A 19,327-nucleotide genomic window follows, 5' to 3' on the forward strand; every position below is an offset into this window, starting at 1 on the left:
TTTTGAATGAACAGAAATCATTCTTTTGTCAGTTATTTAAAATAAATGGGTTAATGCTTACATTAAAGTAGTAGACAGGGAGTGCCATTAACCATTCCATCCTCTAATACTGCCAGTAATTACAGTAATGTCTAGGCTTTGGTTTTTGTTTTCTTTATTTAGTTTGCTTCTAGAGCAGTTAGCTTTAAAATTTAAAAAGTTAACTGTTTGATTCTGTTCTTATGACATAGTAATCACCAGTGTGAATTAGTGGTCGCTGATCAGCCAGACTCTGCACAGCACTGGTATCAGGGAGGTGACAGTAAGCTGAATTTAGATTAGAATGGCAGGATCTGGCTCAGTGAACATACCTGCGAGGAGTGCTATCTTCATGGGGTGGAATGATGATAACTTTAACAGTTACAGATGTTCGTAGCAGATCAATCATTTGTTCATGGGTCAGAGTTGCCACAGCAACTTTACAGATTTCCACCAGTCGGCTGCCTTGTCGGAGTCCTGCCTGCCATGCATAGCCGTAGGGTTCAACGTCTGCTACAATCCCTTCATAGTTAACATGGAAACCAAGCTGGCCTAGCCCATTTCTTCTTAATGTCATCTCAACTGTCTCGCAGCCCTTCGTCGTCACCTGAAAAGGATGTGGACAAAATTATGATTGTGTGGGGATGCAGCGTTTTACATAGAATGCAAACTTGTACATAAAAATGGCTCTCGGCCCCTTTGTCAACACACAGCTTACATTTACACAAATGTCCCAAGCTGTTTCACAGAATTGATGGTGAGCAGTTAGGAGAGGTGACAATGCACGATCGAAAAGACTGGCCTTTAAAGACAGAGACAGAAGTAGCAAGGTGTGGGGATTTAGGGAGAGAGTTTCAGAGAGTAGGGTCAAGGCAGCTGAAAGTTCTGCCACTGATAGTGAAGCGAAGCAGGATAGAACTGAAGGACTAAAGAGTACATAGAGCTGGAGGAGGTTGCTGAGGTAAGGAAGGCCAAGGCCATGGACATAAACAAGGACTTAGAATTTGGTGCAATGGGAGGCAAGGAAGCAATACAGTATTGTACACCAGAACTAAAGTTCATGGTCAACACATTCAACCATCTTTCACTGCAAAGTTCTTTGCATAGAACACACTTCTTGCTCCACTTTCCATCCCATCCCATCTCTTGATTCACCTTGTAAAGCAAGCAATCTGCTATTAAACCTCACACATTACAGAATGATCAAGACTGCCCTGATATTGACATATAGAAACCAGAATAGCCTTTGCCAATTGAATGAAACTTCAATCTTTAAGGTAATACTTTGGATTTATAGTGCATTGGTCAGATCAACAACAATGACAATTTTTTATTTGTAGTGCCTTTAACATGGAAAAATGCCCTAAGGCACTCACGGAAGTGTAATTAGACAAAAATCTGCACCGAGCCGAAGGAGGAAATATTAGGCGGGGTGACTAAAAGCTTGGTTAAAGAGGTAGGTTTTAAGGAGGGATTTAAAGGAGGAGAGACAGGTGAAGAGGTAGAAGGATTTGTGGAGGGAATTCCAGAGCTTACGGCCAAGACAGTTGAAGGCACGGCTACCATTTGTAGGACGTAGGGATTTTGAGATGCACAAGAGGCCAGAGTTGGAACACAGAGTTCTCAGAGGGTTGTAGGGCTGGAGGAGGTTAGAGATAGGGAGGGGTGAGTCCATGGAGAGATTTAAACACAAGGATGAGAATTTTAAATTTGATGAATTAGGGGACTAGGAGCCAATGTGGGCTAGTGGTGACAGGGGTGATGGGTGAATGGGACTTGATGCAGGTTAGGATATGGACAAAACAGTTTTGGGTCAGCTGAAGTTTATGGAATGGAGGTGGGGAGGCAGGCCAGGAGAGCATTGGAATAGTTGAGCTGGCAGGTGACTGCGGCATGGATGAGGGTTCGGCAGCAGATGGGCTGAAGCAGGGGAGACGAGTGATGTTATGGAAGTGGAAATGAGCGTTATTTGGGATAAAGTTGGGGATGGAAACTCAGTTCGGGGTCAAAAAGGACACCAAAGTTGTGAATAGTCTGCTTCAACCGGAGACAATGGCCGAGGAGTTCTAGGGGTTTTAGTAGATTCAGTGATTCCAACTTGTGCTCTACTATTTTGGCTACAAAGTTTAGTATTCTGTTAGTTGTGTTGATTGGTGGTTTGCAGTGACTGGACATTTTGAGTGCTGAGTCTATTAAACCCTAGATCATCTTCAACTTCATCCTCAACTATACACCATTCATGGAATACTTATGTTGCTTATTTTTCTTCCTGATCTATAGCATTTTACACATGTATCATATTTCATCTGCCATTGTTCTGCCCACTTGTATATTCCACCCAACTCATTTTTCATTTCCCAAGCTGCTTGCTCACATTTAACTATCATGTATGGTATTCTGTGAATTTGACCAGTTTGCATTGAGCTTCCAAATTGGTCATTAATATCAATTGGAACACTAGATGACCCAAAACAGATCCCTTGGACATAAGTCAGCATTTGCCTTCCTCCTGATATAAATTATTTAACGAGTATGTGCTGCTTCTTATCCTTCAATGAATTTCTTCTGTATTCCCATGTTCTACCCTGAATCTCCACTGCTTTCAATGCTTATGTAGTAGCATTTAATGTGGAACTTTGTGAAATGCGCCACATTGTTGGGTTTTCCAGGTCCATTTGGGATGACAGTTCCTCAAAAAAGTCGAGGAGGTTGGTCAGATGGCATCTTACCATTCTAAATCCATGTTGGCTGCTGTTTACTAGATTATCATAGAGGTTATCCTCCAGCTTACTCCATTATTATTACACAGTATTAATGTACGAATAATGCGTCTGTAGTTGGCTGGGTTGGTTTTGTTTCCCTTTTTGAAAAGTACTTCAGGAAAGTAGGTCCAGAGGACGCAAATGGAAATAAATTATATTTTGTACTGGCATCAGGAAAACGTCTGCTTAAATAATGAAGTATTTCAAATAATCTACCAAGCAAAGTAGTAAGAGTTATGAGCCTTCTCTACACTGTAAAGCATCCCGAGACTTCTTTCCAACACGAGCAGCATTATTATCAATGCAAGGAGTTGTTGTGTAAAGTATAGACACAGTTAACAGAAAGAATAACATAGCTATTTGTTCAAGACTGCATGACTGCCATTAAAACCATCAGTGGGCTCTCAAATTATGATTAAATAAACAAACTGGCAAACAAATCTTTACCTGGGAAAAAGAGGAGCAGGGAGACCAAATGAGAGCACTGCAAAAAGGAGTTTATGGAAAATAATGATTTACCAAAAAAAAAACAATATTTTGAGGCATTTAACTTCTGATCTGGAGTGATGCCACTGTTGATGTTCAAATGTTGCATGAATTAATACTTCACTGTTGAAACACACAACACATAATTAACACTAGCTTAATCCCTAGATAGGAAGCTTCACCCAACCATTAAACAATTAATAAACACATGGCACCTGGAAAACTATAAAACAAGTACTGTAGTTTGTTTTGTGTTAAGGATGAAGCATGCTGTATAACCACAGATTGATCGTATAACAGATAGTGCTATCTGCTGTGTGCCACTCAGACCCAGTTTTTTTATGCAATATGTTCGTTCACTTCTTCACAAGTGCAGATTTTTAAAACGTCATTATGTTGAGAACCTGAGTGCAGGATACCACCAAGGACAAACAATGAGAGAGATGATGAGAAACAGCGAAGTAGTAGTTAGGTGATGCCAAGGTTGGGTTTCAAAAGCATGTAGATTGTAGAAAAAGACTAAGAGAGCCAAGAAGTTTCACAGTTTCTCCAGTTCACGGAAAGAATGAGTTAAGAGTAGAAGGTGGCGAGATGAATCGAGATTTCAATAGTGAGGAATCAGGATGCAGCAAGAGCATATAGGAGAACATATTTGGAGTTTAGGAGGAACAAAGAAAAGCAATGCCATAGAAATATTGTTAACATAAAACAAGAAAGGATGCAATAAAGAGAGGGGTTGCAGGCTGGAAGTTGAATTGAGAGAAGAATCATCTATTTGATGATGAGCTTTTTCTTGCAACTTGTGAACCCTCCCAGATGTGGGGATAGTTTTCAAGTTTTGACAGAATTGGGCTTTATAGAGTGTTAACAGTTGTTGAAGATAATAGTTGTCTTTGGAATGAAACGGAAAGGGAGCTACTTTTTTAAAAATTCATTCATGGGATGTGGGCGTCACTGGCGAGGCCAGCATTTATTGCCATCTCTAATTGCCCTTGAGAAGGTGGTGGTGAGCCATCTTGGAGGGAACTTTAGCAATAGAGGAAGGAGTAGGAGTTTCACTGGTGTTGTGAGGACAAGACTGTTAAGAGATGAAGGAAGACTAAAGATGGAGCTATGGGTGAGGGATGATAATGGTTGTTTGGATTTGAGGGAAGACATGAACAAATTGTCTGCTATGCTCAGAGTTTAAATATATACACCAGGTAAATGTATTAAATTAAATTGCATGCACGCACACTGTCCTGCAGTACAGCATCATTAGTCCTGCCTCAGATTAACACAGGAGATTTTATATATTGAAGAACATATCAGCTTCTTGGTAACTTGGAGCTGCCACTATTCTCATTCACATTATTTAATGGCTTTGGTGTTACCTATGGGTGACAACCTTATACCAAAGTACAATGGAATAAAAAAGCTCCACTGCATTGCTCAGTTTAACAGTGCAAATAACCTCAGGCCAGCAACTGAAACCTATAAAATATCAACTACGGTAGATATAGGTTGTCCCTGCTACATGATCAATAGAGGAACAAGACAGACCACTTAGAAAAAAAGCTATTAAAATACTCTCGAACAACTGAAAACCCCTAGTTTATTGCCTATATTTCAAGAACACGATTAGTGTCTTAATGACTATAAATCTAAAATTCAAAGCAATTTATATCTTGTTACTTTCTGGCAATCAACTAGCCTGTCACTCTGTATAACAGCAGTAATTACATCACAACCATTAATCTTCTGGTGAATCATGCATCAATACTATCTGGCCTGGCCAATGTCTGTCACAATACCCAACAGGGTGAGGGTTGGAAATAGCAACAGAACAAAATATATTACTAACAAAGTAGTTTTCTCTGGAGCAAGAGACTTCAAAGCCCTCTAATTGAAGCTTTCAAGATTCTAAAGCTGGTTCAGACAAATTGTTTTCTATGGCAAAGGGCTCCATTATCAGGTAATGCAAGGTGAAAATAAGGAGCAAGAAGGGAAGCCAGGCAGAACTTTCTCACCCAAAGACCTATAAAGAACCACCTGGATGGCCCACTGAATTGGATAGCATAAATAGGCTCGAGACAATTGGACAGTTTTCGAAAGAAAGAGACTGAAGGGTATGAATAACATTGGATTGATTAATGAAAAAAATGAAATGGCTTGTTGAGCCTAATTGTCTTGAACAAAGTCTCATCTCTGTGCTGAAGTTAAATGACATTAAGCAGTCTCAAGTGATTGCCCAGTACGAGCAAGATGTTAGCACAAAACAGCCTGGATTGGGGTTGAAACACATTGCTGGAGCATGGTGGTGTGAGCTTTAAGTGTTCAGTCACGCTACACCTGAAATGAGAATGTCAGTGTTTACACTGGGTATCTATTGTGGGAAGATGTACCTTTCCCTAGCACCAACACTCCTCAACCCAAGTGCAAAAATCCACTGAAAAAGTAGAAATATGAAAAAAATGCCTTTACAGCAGCAAAAATGAGAGTGTTAATAAAAAACAAATCACAAATCGATAGGTTTGCTCCCTGAGACCCAAGTCTGGTGGGCAGTGTTGACAGCTTTGGGTATTGATATCTGAATATCCAAAGCACCAAATACAATGAACCAGAATACTGCACTTCACCCTGAACTGGAGCTCAGCTTGTGACCAGAGCCACAGAATGACATTATTGGACTGTGTGCTATGCAATTCATGCTTAAATAATACGTTATACGGGAAAGAATGAAGACAAAAATAATCGTGGTATTCTCTTTTTAAACAGGGTACGTATTGATTTAATCAAGTTTAAGCCCTGATTCAAATCAGTTAAGTCATGCGGTTATAGGAAATGGATTTCACATAATGAAAGAAAATACTGAATTCATTGCTTTAAAAGTAATGAAACAGTGGCTTACCTCCAGCCTTTTGACGATCTCTTTAATCTCCTCGATGTTATTATTAAAAGTCCGGACAAAAATGCACTCTCCTCTTTCATAGAAAATTTTAATGGTTGCAAGATTTGAAGTCCATCCTATAACATCCCTGCAGGAGCAATTGAACACTACCTGCTTGGAGCTCTCTTCAATGAGCACCACAAACTCGTTGGAAACACCCAGTAAACAGTCGATTTCAGCAGCACAGCTGTAGTCCTCTGCATGGACACTCCATACGATGGTGCCCAGACTGTACATCTCCGCACCGAGGTATGGTTTCGATTTCTCTTTCTTTTTTGTTGCCAAAGAAATAAAAGGAAACTTTCCAGATGGATCGATCGGTGTGTTGGTGACACTGTTCTCAGCCAGATCTTTCAAATACTCCTGTCGCGTCCTCGTTGCCATGGCACGGAACTTTTCTGACTTGTGAGCTGCATTCTCTGCATTGATTACTTTAGCAAGTAAAAAGTCCCTGAAGACAGTTGATTTGGGGAAGGTGACCCCTTTCGGAATTGGTGGTCCAAACGCAGGCACATCTTTTGACCTTGCCACAGCGACACTACAACAAGAAAATCCAAGTTACGTTTGTTTATAAGACAAGACTGAAGAACTGTTTATTGAACGGATGACAAACTAAGCACACCCAATATTTTTGCTGTGAATGCTGGTACTCTTTCTATTCACCCTGCTCTCAGAGAGAAGCATTTGGGTGTGAAATTTCCCAGAGAACACAAACTTGGGATGCTTCTGTCGTTAATCTTCATCCCAAACCGCGCTACCTGCTGATAGCAGAAAATTTCACTTTCATTAAATTGTTCTGTGCAAAAGAAACAAAAGATTATAACAGTCATTAAAAATTATACTATATATATATATATATATATATATTTAATAGGTACTGGTAACCTGGCATCAAGCAAATTGTGCCATGAAGCATAGGGTGAGCATCCCTCCCCCCACCACCCAGCCTATAGTATGGTCCTAATCTCGGACATAGCTGCAGTCGGGGTTAGGGACTGAGCAATGGCTAGACACTTCCACAGAGAGACAAAAGGTAGGGAGAAGTAGAAAGTGAATTACACATCTTGAAGTGACAGTCTGGGAAGAAACTATATCTCTGTGTACTCAGTGGTTGGGAACTCATAACATAGGCAACTCGAGAACTTGGCTGCAGCCAAGGAACTACACCCGTGATCACCAGCCATCACTTTTATATCAACCATAGGACCAATGTAGTAATTCCTTCCTCGGTACAAAGCCATACGCCATTAATGGTATGTGTGCGGTCTCGGCCTTACTCACCTGTAACAGACACTCTCGGTGCACGGGTTGTGCACTCTCACAATGACAAACACATGCTGGAAATGGGAGCGAATGTTCTTCGGGGTGAAAGGCATGGCTCCAGGCTCTTGCAATACTATGGTCACAATATCATTCCCAATGTGTCGTTTCCTAAGAAGCTGAAATCAAAATGAAAAAATAACCCCACGGGTTTCCTGTAAATCCAGGTGAAACATTTTGTAAATTGTCATGAATTAATTATTCTCTCTTGCAAAACGGGATTATAAAAGGCAAACCGAATGGGATATCCTTAATATGTGGAGCACTCTGATCAGCCATACTGTTGATGACAGCAGAGTGGCTTCCACTTTATGTGCGTAGCCACAGAATGGCAGCTGTGCAGTAAGGGACAATAACAAAAATCTCCTGGGCAAAACAACGGCAGATGGAGTTCAATATGGGGAAGTGTGAGGTCATCTACTTTGGATCTGAGAAAGACAATTCAGAATTTTTTTTTTAATGGTGAGAGACAAGGAGCAAAGGGATTTAGGTGTCGATGTGCATGCATAGATCATTAAAAGCTAGTGCACAGGTACAAAACAATGAAAAAGGCTAATTGAATGTTGGCCCTTGTCTCAAAGGGGTTGGAATACAAAAGTGAGGAAGTGATGCTTCAGTTGTACAAAGCCTTGGTCAGACTCCATCTGGAGTATTGCATTCAGTTTTGGGTACCAAACCTCAGGAAAAATATTATTAGTGTTGGAAGGGGTATATAGCACAGGTTCACCAGATTGATACCAGGAATTAAAAGGTTAAATTATGAGGACATTTTGCAAAACTTGGTTTGTATTCCATTAAGTTTGGAAGGTTGAGGAGTGATCTAATCGAGATGTTAAAAATAATAAAGGGATTCGATAGGATAGATACAGAGAAACTGTTGCTTCTGGTAGGGGGATCCAGAACAAGGGATGTAATCTTAAAATTAGAGGTAGGCCATTTAAGGGTGAAATCAGGAAGCACTTCTTCACACAAATGATAGTGGAAATCTGGAATTCTCTCCCCCAAAAAAGCTGTGGGTGCTGGGTCAACTGAAATTTTTAAGACTTGAGATTGACAGATTTTTGTTAGGGTATCAAAGGATATGGATCAAAAGCAGGTAAATGTAGTTGAGGTACAGATCAGCCATTAATGTAACAGAATGGCAGAACAAGCTGGAGGGGCTGAATGGCCTTCTCCTGTTCCTCTCTAAGTAGTGGAAGATTTCTTTGCATTACCTTGCTTAGAAGAGAATGTGCCTTAAATTTAAAGTACTCCCTCCAGTACCCACACTACCCTTTAGTTTTAAAAAATACGAGGTATCCCCAGGAATATCCCACCACTGCACTGAGATTCTGAGAGCAACAATCACTTTGAGGGCTCTACATTATCAAGACTTGCTCATATCTCTCACATACTAGACAGCTAACACTGCACAGATCAATCAGAATTTTTTTTCTAAAAATCAGCTTTTAGTGCAGATGTTCACAAACGTCTGATCAAAAAATATCTTCAACGTGCTGGTTTTGAGAGATTCACTGTGATTGACATTGTGAGAATGAATGGAAATGTGGAGCGCGGAATAAAAGTGTCTGCGTGAAGGGGGATATTCACATTGGTGCACCAGGGGATGCTCCTCTGAGGTTGAAGTTAGGGCACACTGTTTGAGCAGAGTGCCCCACATTTAATTTGACTTATGACTGCCGTACACAAATAGTAGCTGCAAAACATGAATTCCATAGAAACTCCCCCAAAAAGTACTGATTACAAAATAATAAAGGTGCCGTCGACAGTGCTATCATGCAGCGCTTACTCACCAATAACCTGCTCACTGATGCTCAGTTTGGGTTCCGCCAGGACCACTTGGCTCCAGACCTCATTACAGCCTTGGTCCAAACATGGACAAAAGAGCTGAATTCCAGAGGTGAGGTGAGAGTGACTGCCCTTGACATCAAGGCAGCATTTGATAGAGTGTGGCACCAAGGAGCCCTAGTAAAATTGAAGTCATTGGGAATCAGGGGGAAAACTCTCCAATGGCTGGAGTCATACCTAGCACAAAGGAAGATGGTAGTGGTTGTTGGAAGCCAATCATCTCAGCCCCAGGGCATTGCTGCAGGAATTCCTCAGGGCAGTGTCCTAGGCCCAACCATCTTCAGCTGCTTCATCAATGACCTTCCCTCCATCATAAGGTCAGAAATGGGGATGTTCGCTGATGATTGCACAGTGTTCAGTTGCATTTGCAACCTCTCAGATAATGAAGCAGTCTGTGCCTGCATGCAACAAAACCTGGACAACATCCAGGCTTGGGCTCATAAGTAGCAAGTAACATTTGCACCAGACAAGTGCCAGGCAATGACCATCTCCAACAAGAGAGAGTCTAACCACCTCCCCTTGACATTCAACGGCATTACCATCGCTGAATCCCCCACCATCAAAATCCTGGGGGGTCACCATTGACCAGAAACTTAACTGGACCAGCCACATAAATACTGTAGCTACAAGAGCAGGTCAGAGGTTGGGTATTCTGCAGCGAGTGACTCACCTCTGGACTCCCCAAAACCTTTCCACCATCTACAAGGCACAAGTCAGGAGTGTGATGGAATACTCTCCACTTGCATGGATGAGTGCAGCTCCAACAACACTCAAGAAGCTCGACACCATCCAGGACAAAGCAGCCTGCTTGATTGGCACCTCATCTACCACCCTAAACATTCACTCCCTTTACCACCAGCGCATGGTGGCTGCAGTGTGTACCATCCACAGGATGCACTGCAGCAACTCGCCAAGGCTTCTTTGACAGCACATCACAAACCCGCGACCTCTACCACCTAGAAGGACAAGAGCAGCAGGCACATGGGAACAACACCACCTGCACGTTCCCCTCCAAGTCACACACCATCCCGACTTGGAAATATATCACCGTTCCTGGGTCAAAATCCTGGAACTCCCTTCTTAACAGCACTGTGGGAGAACCTTCACCACATGGACCGCAGCGGTTCAAGAAGGCGGCTAACCACCACCTTCTCAAGGGCAATTAGGGATGGGCAATAAATGCTGGCCTCGCCAGCGATGCCCACATCCCATGAACGAATTAAAAAAAACACAAACTGAGCTAAGATGTCCCAGCTACTAATATCCTATAACAATCACTTAAAATTCTAGCCAAATAAAGACTTTGTAGGAAAAGGAAAGCTCTCTCTTGCTGTTGGACCTTGGCCTACCTGTTGCTTGTTGTTTGGTGTATAAGGAAGCAGGGTGGAGACGTGAAACATGATCTCATAATCCTTGTAGGTTGTGTAGAGGGAATGAGTGCCGGTTGAGTCAGCTGAAAACACAGCAATGCAGGGTTAGCATCCATCAGCGAGAAAAGAACTCAAAAAGAACAGATTAGAATACAATAAAACCACCACCCGCATATTGGCAGAATTGATCGACATATTACTACACACACCACAATAACTGAACAGCAGTTGTCTTCTTCTGCAGGAAGAATGCTCTGTGCTAACCACGTGCTAATATCTCTTACATGGTTGGCTGGAACTAATCAGACCCGAGGACCATATTCGACAACAAACACAAAAGGCAACTGTGAGAATTCCTCATCAAAAACTGAGCGTTTAAGCACACCACCTGAAATAACTATAACTATTTAAAAGCTGAAACTTAAAGTTGAAGTTCTAAGAATAGCCACAGGGAGTTCTGAATGGGCCTGGATCTACAGAACCCTTGACTTGATTGATTTGCAGAACTATGTAATTTTCTGATTAAAAGACTTAGGTTGGTCAGAAGTCAGCAATATCAGCTATGGATATTGCATATCAGCCTATGCAGTGCCAAATTTAATTTTTATTTTGTCTGCAAGCAATGTCAAAGGGGATCAATTAGTATTCCACTAAAGTCTTAGCTGTAACCCAACAGTACCCTACCAACTCTTACATTCAGTGGGAGTCTCGTGTGAGAGAACGTGATCTACTATCTTCATACCTAATCACTACAGTCTCCTGCGTGTACGTACTGTGCTGATAACTCCTAGTATTTCTCTTCCCCCTCCCTTGTTGGAGATGGAGCTTTCTCAGTGTGCGCAGCAATAATGAAAGGCTTATATGGAAACTACAGGCTCACAACTGAAAAGCACGCACCTAGGATCTATTCATGATAATTTCTGAGTATTTATCCTCTGTGCAATGCTATGAATTGAATGGAGAGGTTGGGGGAAGGGCCCTATTAGAAACATTTTCTAATCCTACAGCAAGTGGTACAGGGTAGTTGCTGGGAGAGAAAGGAGAGGTGGTTTCATCCTTGATTAATATACTTGTCCAGCTAAAAAGGTTGCACTTTTGTTCATCCAACCTTTTCTTCACAAACGTGTGAAAATCTTAAGCTTTCTGGGTGTTGTGATCCTGATTATTGTTCCGTTTACTATCAGTTCTTCATTTTAATCATTTGTTCCCTTAAAATCACTCAACGGCTTTCTTCTCAACTGGGAATTGCTCAGTGCTAGGTTTACTCAAAACTGCATGTAGTACATTGAAATGGCTTGATTATTAGAATGCAAGCATGTATTTCAAACTGATGCAAGTTTTACAATCTGTAGCTAGTTAAATTTCCGGTCACAAATCTACGCAAACCCCTGAATTTCAAAGTTGCACGTACTATGAGTGGATCCCTTGGTCGCCCAGTTGTTAAATGCACCACCCAGTGCGGATCTGCACATCACACAGGCCAGGAAGATGAAATCCACAGCCTGTACAGTGTCAGCTGATCTCAACCAAGGCAGCTCCTCAGCACTCCTCCACAAGGTAAAGGGGGAGTGGGAATGGCGAGGGGAAGGGGGGGGGGGGGAGTGGGAATTGGCCAGGGCTATCATTCCTGATTGCTATCCAGAAACCCACAGAAACGCACACTAGTGAGAACAGAATCGGGATCAGCTGTGATGCCCCCATAGTCAAAAAGCCCAACACTCAGGCTTAGATTTTTCAATCATAACACCAATAGCAACCTATTTACTTTAACTGACTACCGTCAGCATTACAATCAGAAACTGCAGACCCCACTATCCCGGCTCACACATGGAAGAATGAATGACTATTTGGGCACTGGAAACCACCTGGTATTGAGTAACTGTAATTCACAATGAATTTGTTTTGTTGCCTTGGATAAGGTACATTTCAAAAAGACTGGAAGAGATTATGGAAGGGGAGGGTCAACAGACATTGATGGTGGTCCACAGGGGAGCCATCAATATAGGAAAAGAAAGGCCTGAAGTTCTGCAAAAGGAGTTTAGAAGATTAGGAAGCAAGTTTAGGAGCAGGACTTCAAGGTTGGGAATCTCTGGATTACCCCTGCAGCCATGTGGACAGGAAGATTAGGGAGCACAAATATGGTTAAAATGGATCGTGTTAGGAAGAGGATTTCCATTTCACCATTGGCTTCAGTTCTGGGAACATGAGAGATATTCCATAAAGATGAGCTACATCTGAACAGGAAGGGAGCTAATGAACTGGCAAAACAGATAAAGAAGAAAGTGCTGTTTAAAGTAGGATGGGGGGGGCTGCAGGGGCGGGCGATAGGGAAAATAAAAGCAAATCAGAAAGATCAAATACGGAAGTACAAGGTAAAACAATATCATGCAGACAGAATAAATGGAGGAGGAAAACCAAATCAACCAGTTAGAAGCAGGAAAACGACTGAGATAAAGGAATGACATGTTACCTTGAGCAAAAAAAAATCAAGGCAAAGGGAGTTATTTTAATTACCCACTCATTCATTGGGACAGGGAGGGAGAAGAGAGAATGGAATTCCTAAAATGTGTGCTGAACTTCTTCCTCAAGCAGTATGTTCATTTGCCCACAAAGGGAGGGACATTGCTGGATCTAGTTATGAGCAATGAAATAAGTAGATGATGTTAAATATGGTTGAACACCTTGGGAGTAGTCCCCGTAATAGGCTAAGCTTTAAGGTCCAAATAGAAAGGGAAAAAGTTAGAACAGAAGCAAGGGCACCAGATTGGAATAGGGCCAATTTAAAAAGATGAGGAATGAGCTAGCTGAGGTGAGGTGCAAAGAGAAATTGTTACATAGGACCGTAGATCAACAATGGGATATTTTTAAAAGGAAAATAAAAAGTTGCAGAATATATACCATTAAAAAAAAGTCTACTTCAAGTTTCAAAATGCCGTGGATGAATAAAGAGGTTAGAAACAAACTAAGATTGAACAAGATTGCACAGGTATGATAAAAATAAAACAGAGGAAATTAGGAAAGAGGTTAAGAACAGGATAAGAAATGCAGGGAGGGATTATGAGGAGAGAATCTCAAAAATATTATAAGTAAAATTCTACAAATATATCAGTAAAAAGTGAATTGTTAAATGTGAAGTGGGACTAGAGTTGCTAACCATCCAGGAATGTTCTGGAGACTTCAGGAATTAAATATTAATCTCATGGATACTGTTGCAGGAGAAAATTCATAGGGGCATTAAATTAGTTACAAAAATATTGGAAATAGGAAAAAAAGACTTTGACTGACAGTCAATAATCATCCAATCAGGTAATGAAGAGTCTGTTTGCATTCTGATTGGCGTGGGAAGACACTGCGTCGCAAGGATGGACGTGTTGGTCAACCAATGGTGGGAGCATGAGGGCGGGGCGGTTGGAGGCAGGTGGTCATTTGATGAAACCTCCCAGAATACGTCCAACCAAAGCTGGCAACCCTAGGTGGGACTCGAGAGAGCAGAGGATAGTGAGTCAGCAGAGGATACTTAACAAGTACTTCACTTGAGTGTTTACAGAAGAGAAGGATACTGGGGAAGAGGTAAATCCTGAATTGGCTAAAAGTGAGATGAAAGATATTATAATAAATAAAAGGAAAATATTAGTTAGTTAGGCTAAAGGAGGACAAATACCAGGACCTGAAATAACAGAAGCCCGAGAATTTATATTTCAGAATTGCATTGAGTTGCCAATGTAATACCCATTTTCAAAAAGGGAGAGCGATCTAACCAGGATAATAATAGGCCAATTAGTTTAACATGTGCTGGGAAAATATTGGAATCTTTAATTAAAGATGAAATTAATAAATATTTAGATGAATAGAAAATAATTAGAAGGAGCCAGCACGGATTTACACAGGAAAGTCGAGCTCGACAAACCTGGAGTTTGTTGAGGAAGTCACAGATACGGTGGATGGGGGAAAGACAGTGGATATGCTATACATGAACTTTCAGAAACCTCTGACAAGGTATCACACAGGACATTACTGGAGAAAGATTAAAGGCTATGGGATTAGGAGGAAGGTAGGAAAAGAGATTATGGAGTTAAGGACAGTTTTGCAGATTGGTTGGATATGGGTAAAGTAGTGTCCTACAGGCTTCTGTTCTGACACTGCTTATGTTTACTGTATACATCAACGATTTGGATGTAGAGATAGAGGGAGTGGAGTCCAGATTTGCAGATGATGCTAAAATAGGAGACATATTGATAAGATGGTCAAAATGGGCAAAAAAGTGGCAGATGGAATTCAATGTCAGTAAATGTCAAGTGGTACATTTTGGTAAACAAAAGAGTAATAATTATACTTTGATCCAGCAGAGAACTGCAAAAGTTTTATTTTTCCAGGGAAGGCTGGATGATGTGCAAGAGCAGAGGGATTTGGGACATCAGATGCATAAGATATTAAAATCAACACTTCAACTATATAAGGCCAGAAAAAAGCTAATGAAATACTGAGTTTTGTGGCAAGAGGTATTGAATATAAAAGTTGAGATGTAATGGTGAATCTATATAAAACGGTAGTGAAACTGGACAAATAAATTGAGAATCAGATGTCATATAGGGGGCAACCAGCAATGGTAGTCCATACTGATCTTTTTGAGTGAAGGAAGTTAAAATGCACCAGGGTGTGACCACTAATACTTTATTATAACTCATTTTCTCCTGCTTTATCTAACACTACGCTGAAATCCTCAAGAGCATTAACTATCAAACAGCAGCTGTACGATATTTTTACTTGTACTGAGTAACAGTTATTTAGTGGCCCATAGCAGTAAACACAAAGGCAATATTCAAGTCAGGCTAATAACAAATATCACCCATGTTGAATTCCTTCATGGCCCTTTCCTACAAAGGAATGTAATGGTAAGCCTTCAAAAAACATACTGAACCGCCGAGGTCAGATCTAAAACCCGTGACTGGCTTATATTTTACCTAAGTGCTCATGTCTGCTGACATCATCCATGGGGAGTCCTCATGACAACCATTCAGTATCTACCACCAAATATCATACAGCTGGTCAATTTGCAGACTATATAAAGCTGTTTATTTTTCCTTTTTAAATCCAAATAGCTCACTGACATTCGCTGTCTCGGATCAAACATGAGGAGCAGCTGATAGCTCCCAGTGTCTTGCCCTGACGGTGCCCATGGAGTCACTCTGCCTTCAACAGAGGAGAAAAGAAAAGGGAGAAAATTGGGAAAGTGGGGGGGGGGGGTGGAGGAGGCAGCACTTTGTGACCATCCCAGGCTGTCTGATCGCGTATTCTTACAAAGCTCTGAAGCCCTTACTTTTGGTGTCGAGCTGGGCTCGATACTTGTCGAAGCCCTTGAGGCGCACTTTGTCTCCCAGCAGTTGGAGAAACTCTGCAAATGCAGAGCCAGCCACTTCGTTGTTGTACATCTCTTCCTCCGTGCTCTGTCCAGCTTTACAATACATTACCCCCACTTTATGCTGGAAACTAAGCTGTTAGAAGAGACAAACAGGTTACAATTTCATCTGAAATAACAAAGCACAACGACTGCATAAAGGAACGTATGGTGAAACCTCGATTATTCACCACAACGGACCCCTCTACCCCAGTGGTCATCACAGCAATGCTCCAATGTTAATCCACGACTGGGAGAACCGACACCCCAACGAGATTTTGAAAAAAGTAAATAAAATTCAACTCGGGGTGCATTTTTCAGATGAGGGCTAAAAATGAGGTCCCTGTGCGACCTTTTCCTGATGTAAGGCCTCTTGCTTTAAAGTTTTCACAAGTGAAAAACAAAATTTCAAGTCATAACGATATTTATTTATTAAAAATTTCAGAATTTTTTTTAAAACGTAGGTTGAGAGCAGATGGTGTGATTGACACAGTCAATGGTTTTCTAGAGACGCAGGTAAACTGCAGCACTAATGCGGGCAAACCAGAAGCTTGTGTGTGCTGGAGGCCGTTTCATATGCAAAGCTTTGTTCTACTAAACAGTTTGCCTCAGTTGGGTCAAATAACACGCACAAAGATGGAACAGTTAATGGCACCCAATAACGTTCCATCACCTCCAAGCAATGTCCACCCTGCAGTCCTTGCATAATAGGGACCCTCCCCCCATTTATATTTGCCTAAACAGTGACTGTTATTCATATCATTTGGGAGGAGGGTAGGAGAAGAAAGCTGCTTTGAAGAATTCAGTGAAAGACAAGACACGTTTGCGAAACATGACCGCTCAAACATCTTTGAACAGTCATCTCTACCGGTCATTATAATCAGCACATACTTGTCCAACTCATCTGAGCCAAACCGCCTTTCCATGTCATCGACATAAACAACATTCTAAAGAAAGCAGGATTAAAGTTGAGAAGAACACTCACCCCTTGTTCATCCAATTTCATAAGCTGCTCTGTGACTTTGGGGGTGTTCAGGCCCAGTCTGAGACAATGAACACTGAGCTCTGGTACGGCAAATTCAAGTACTTCTTTCAGAGGTATACATCTGGCTGTGCCATGTTTAGCTGTTGAAGGAACTGCATCTTCCAAAATAGAACCTCTTAAAGTAGTCAGCTGAAAAATAACAACATCAAAAAAAAGATTTAATCTCGCAGCCCCACCAATGGCTTAGCACGTCTACCCAGTGAGTAGCTGAGTTAACCTGGCCAAGGTCCCCGGTTCGATTCTCGGCCTGTGGTTGAGTTGACTGATCTCGGCCTATGTCGTACTTGAGCACTATGGTGGGTCGCAGAGTCCTGTTTTAGGGATAAGAAAATCATTACAGAATGACCCTGGTTATTAATGGTCGTGTGTGGATGTCAGGCTAGAACTTGGCTACGATGCCCCCAAGGTTAAATAACCTGCCAACACTCACAGTCAAGGATAATACTAAAATACTAGCCACCCGAGTGAGGAACTGAAGGGTTCCTGATCCCTGTGGAACCACACTCCAGGTAGGAACCAATGCTTTCAGGGGAGGAAGGGAGAAAATTGACAAAGAAAAAATATAACAAGAGATTTAGCATTCTCACATGAAATTACACAAGATTTTAAAAGTTATGTTTCAGCAGTGGTGTCAGTTTAGGAGCCTCTGAATTGGAATCGGAGTTTTCCACTAAAGATTGAGGTGGATTTCAGGCTAGTTCAGAATTCGGTTGGTTGGTAAACAAAACAGATGTTCTCCACATCCAGGAGCATGAGTCCCGAAGGCTGAGTTGCCTACCCGGTGCCAGGGTTAAGGAATCTCCTCCGGGCTGGAGAAGAACTGGGAGTGGGAGGGGGAGGATCCAGTTGACGTAGTCCACGTAGGTACCAATGACATAGGTAAGACTAAGAAAAAGCTTCTGCTGAGAGGTTGAGCAGCTAGGGACTAAATTTAAAAAGCAGAACCACAAAGGTAATAATCTGTAGATTATTACCTGAGCCACGAGCAAATTGGCATAGAGTAAATAAGATCAGGGAGATGAATGCGTGGCTCAAAGATTGGTGTGGGAGAAGTGAGTTTCGATTCATGGGGCACTGGCACCAGTACTGAGGAAAGAGAGAGCTGTTCCATTGGGACGGACTACACCTGAACCATGCTGGGACCAGAGTTCGAGCGAATCGAATAACTAGGGAGGTAGATGGGACTTTAAACTAAATAAGGGTGGGGAGGGTGGGGGGGGGGGGGGGGGGGGGGGAGGGTGTACGAGATGGTTTTTTAGACCAGTATGTTGAGGAGCCAACCAGGGAACAAGCAATCCTAGATTGGGTATTGTGCAATGATAAGGGGTTAATTAATAATCTTGTTGTGCGGGGCCCTTTAGGGAAGAGTGACCACAACATGATAGAATTCTTCATTAAGATGGAAAGTGAAGTAATCCAATCCAAAACTAGGGTCCTAAATCTAAACAAAGGAAACTACGAAGGTATGAGGAGTGAGTTGGCTATGATAGATTGGGAAGCTTCATTAAAAGGCATGATGGTGGATAGGCAATGGCCAACGTTTAAGGAACGAATGCATGAATTGCAGCAATTATACATTCTTTTCTGGCACAAGAACACAAAAGGAAAAGCAGCCCAACCATGGCTAACAAAAGAAATTAAGAATAGTATTAGATCCAAAGAGGAGTCATATAAAGGAGTCATATAAAGTTGCCAGAAAAAGTAGCAAGCCTGAGGATTGGGAGCAGTTTAGAATTCAGCAAACAGGACCAAGAGATTGATTAAGAGGGAAAAAAAGAGTATGAGAGTAAACTTACAAGGAACATAAAAGTGGACTGTAAAAGCTTCTACAAGTATATAAAAAGAAAACGATTAGTGAAGACAAATGTAGGTCCCTTACAATCAGAAACGGGAGAATTTATAATGGGGAACAAGGAAATGGCAGAGCAATTAAACAAATACTCTGGTTCTGTCTTCACGGAAGAAGACACAAATAACTTCCCAGAAATGCTAGGGAACCAAAGGGACTAGTGAGAAGGAGGAATTAAAGGAAATTAGTATTAGTAAAAAAAAGTGCTGAAGAAATTAATGCGACTGAAAGCCGATAAATCCCCAGGGCCGGATAATCTGCAAGCCAGAGTACTAAAAGAGGTAGCCACGGAAATAATGGATGCA

General features: G+C 41.6%; 1 protein-coding gene across 3 annotated transcripts in view; it reads right to left on the reverse strand.

Moving 5' to 3' along the window:
* sipa1l1 (signal-induced proliferation-associated 1 like 1) overlaps positions 1-19,327 on the reverse strand; it is a 348,364-nt gene that overhangs the window by 80,240 nt on the left and 248,797 nt on the right. For all 3 annotated transcript variants that reach the window (XM_067991257.1, XM_067991258.1, XM_067991259.1), the window contains 6 exons: positions 17,114-17,302; positions 16,051-16,225; positions 10,713-10,816; positions 7,477-7,634; positions 6,157-6,733; positions 351-625 (listed from right to left, as the gene is read on the reverse strand). In XM_067991257.1, coding sequence (XP_067847358.1) covers positions 351-625; positions 6,157-6,733; positions 7,477-7,634; positions 10,713-10,816; positions 16,051-16,225; positions 17,114-17,302 — 1,478 coding nt within the window. The remainder of the gene's footprint in view (positions 1-350; positions 626-6,156; positions 6,734-7,476; positions 7,635-10,712; positions 10,817-16,050; positions 16,226-17,113; positions 17,303-19,327) is intronic.

This window comes from Heptranchias perlo, chromosome 10 (assembly GCF_035084215.1).
Source record: "Heptranchias perlo isolate sHepPer1 chromosome 10, sHepPer1.hap1, whole genome shotgun sequence".
NCBI lineage: Eukaryota > Metazoa > Chordata > Chondrichthyes > Hexanchiformes > Hexanchidae > Heptranchias > Heptranchias perlo.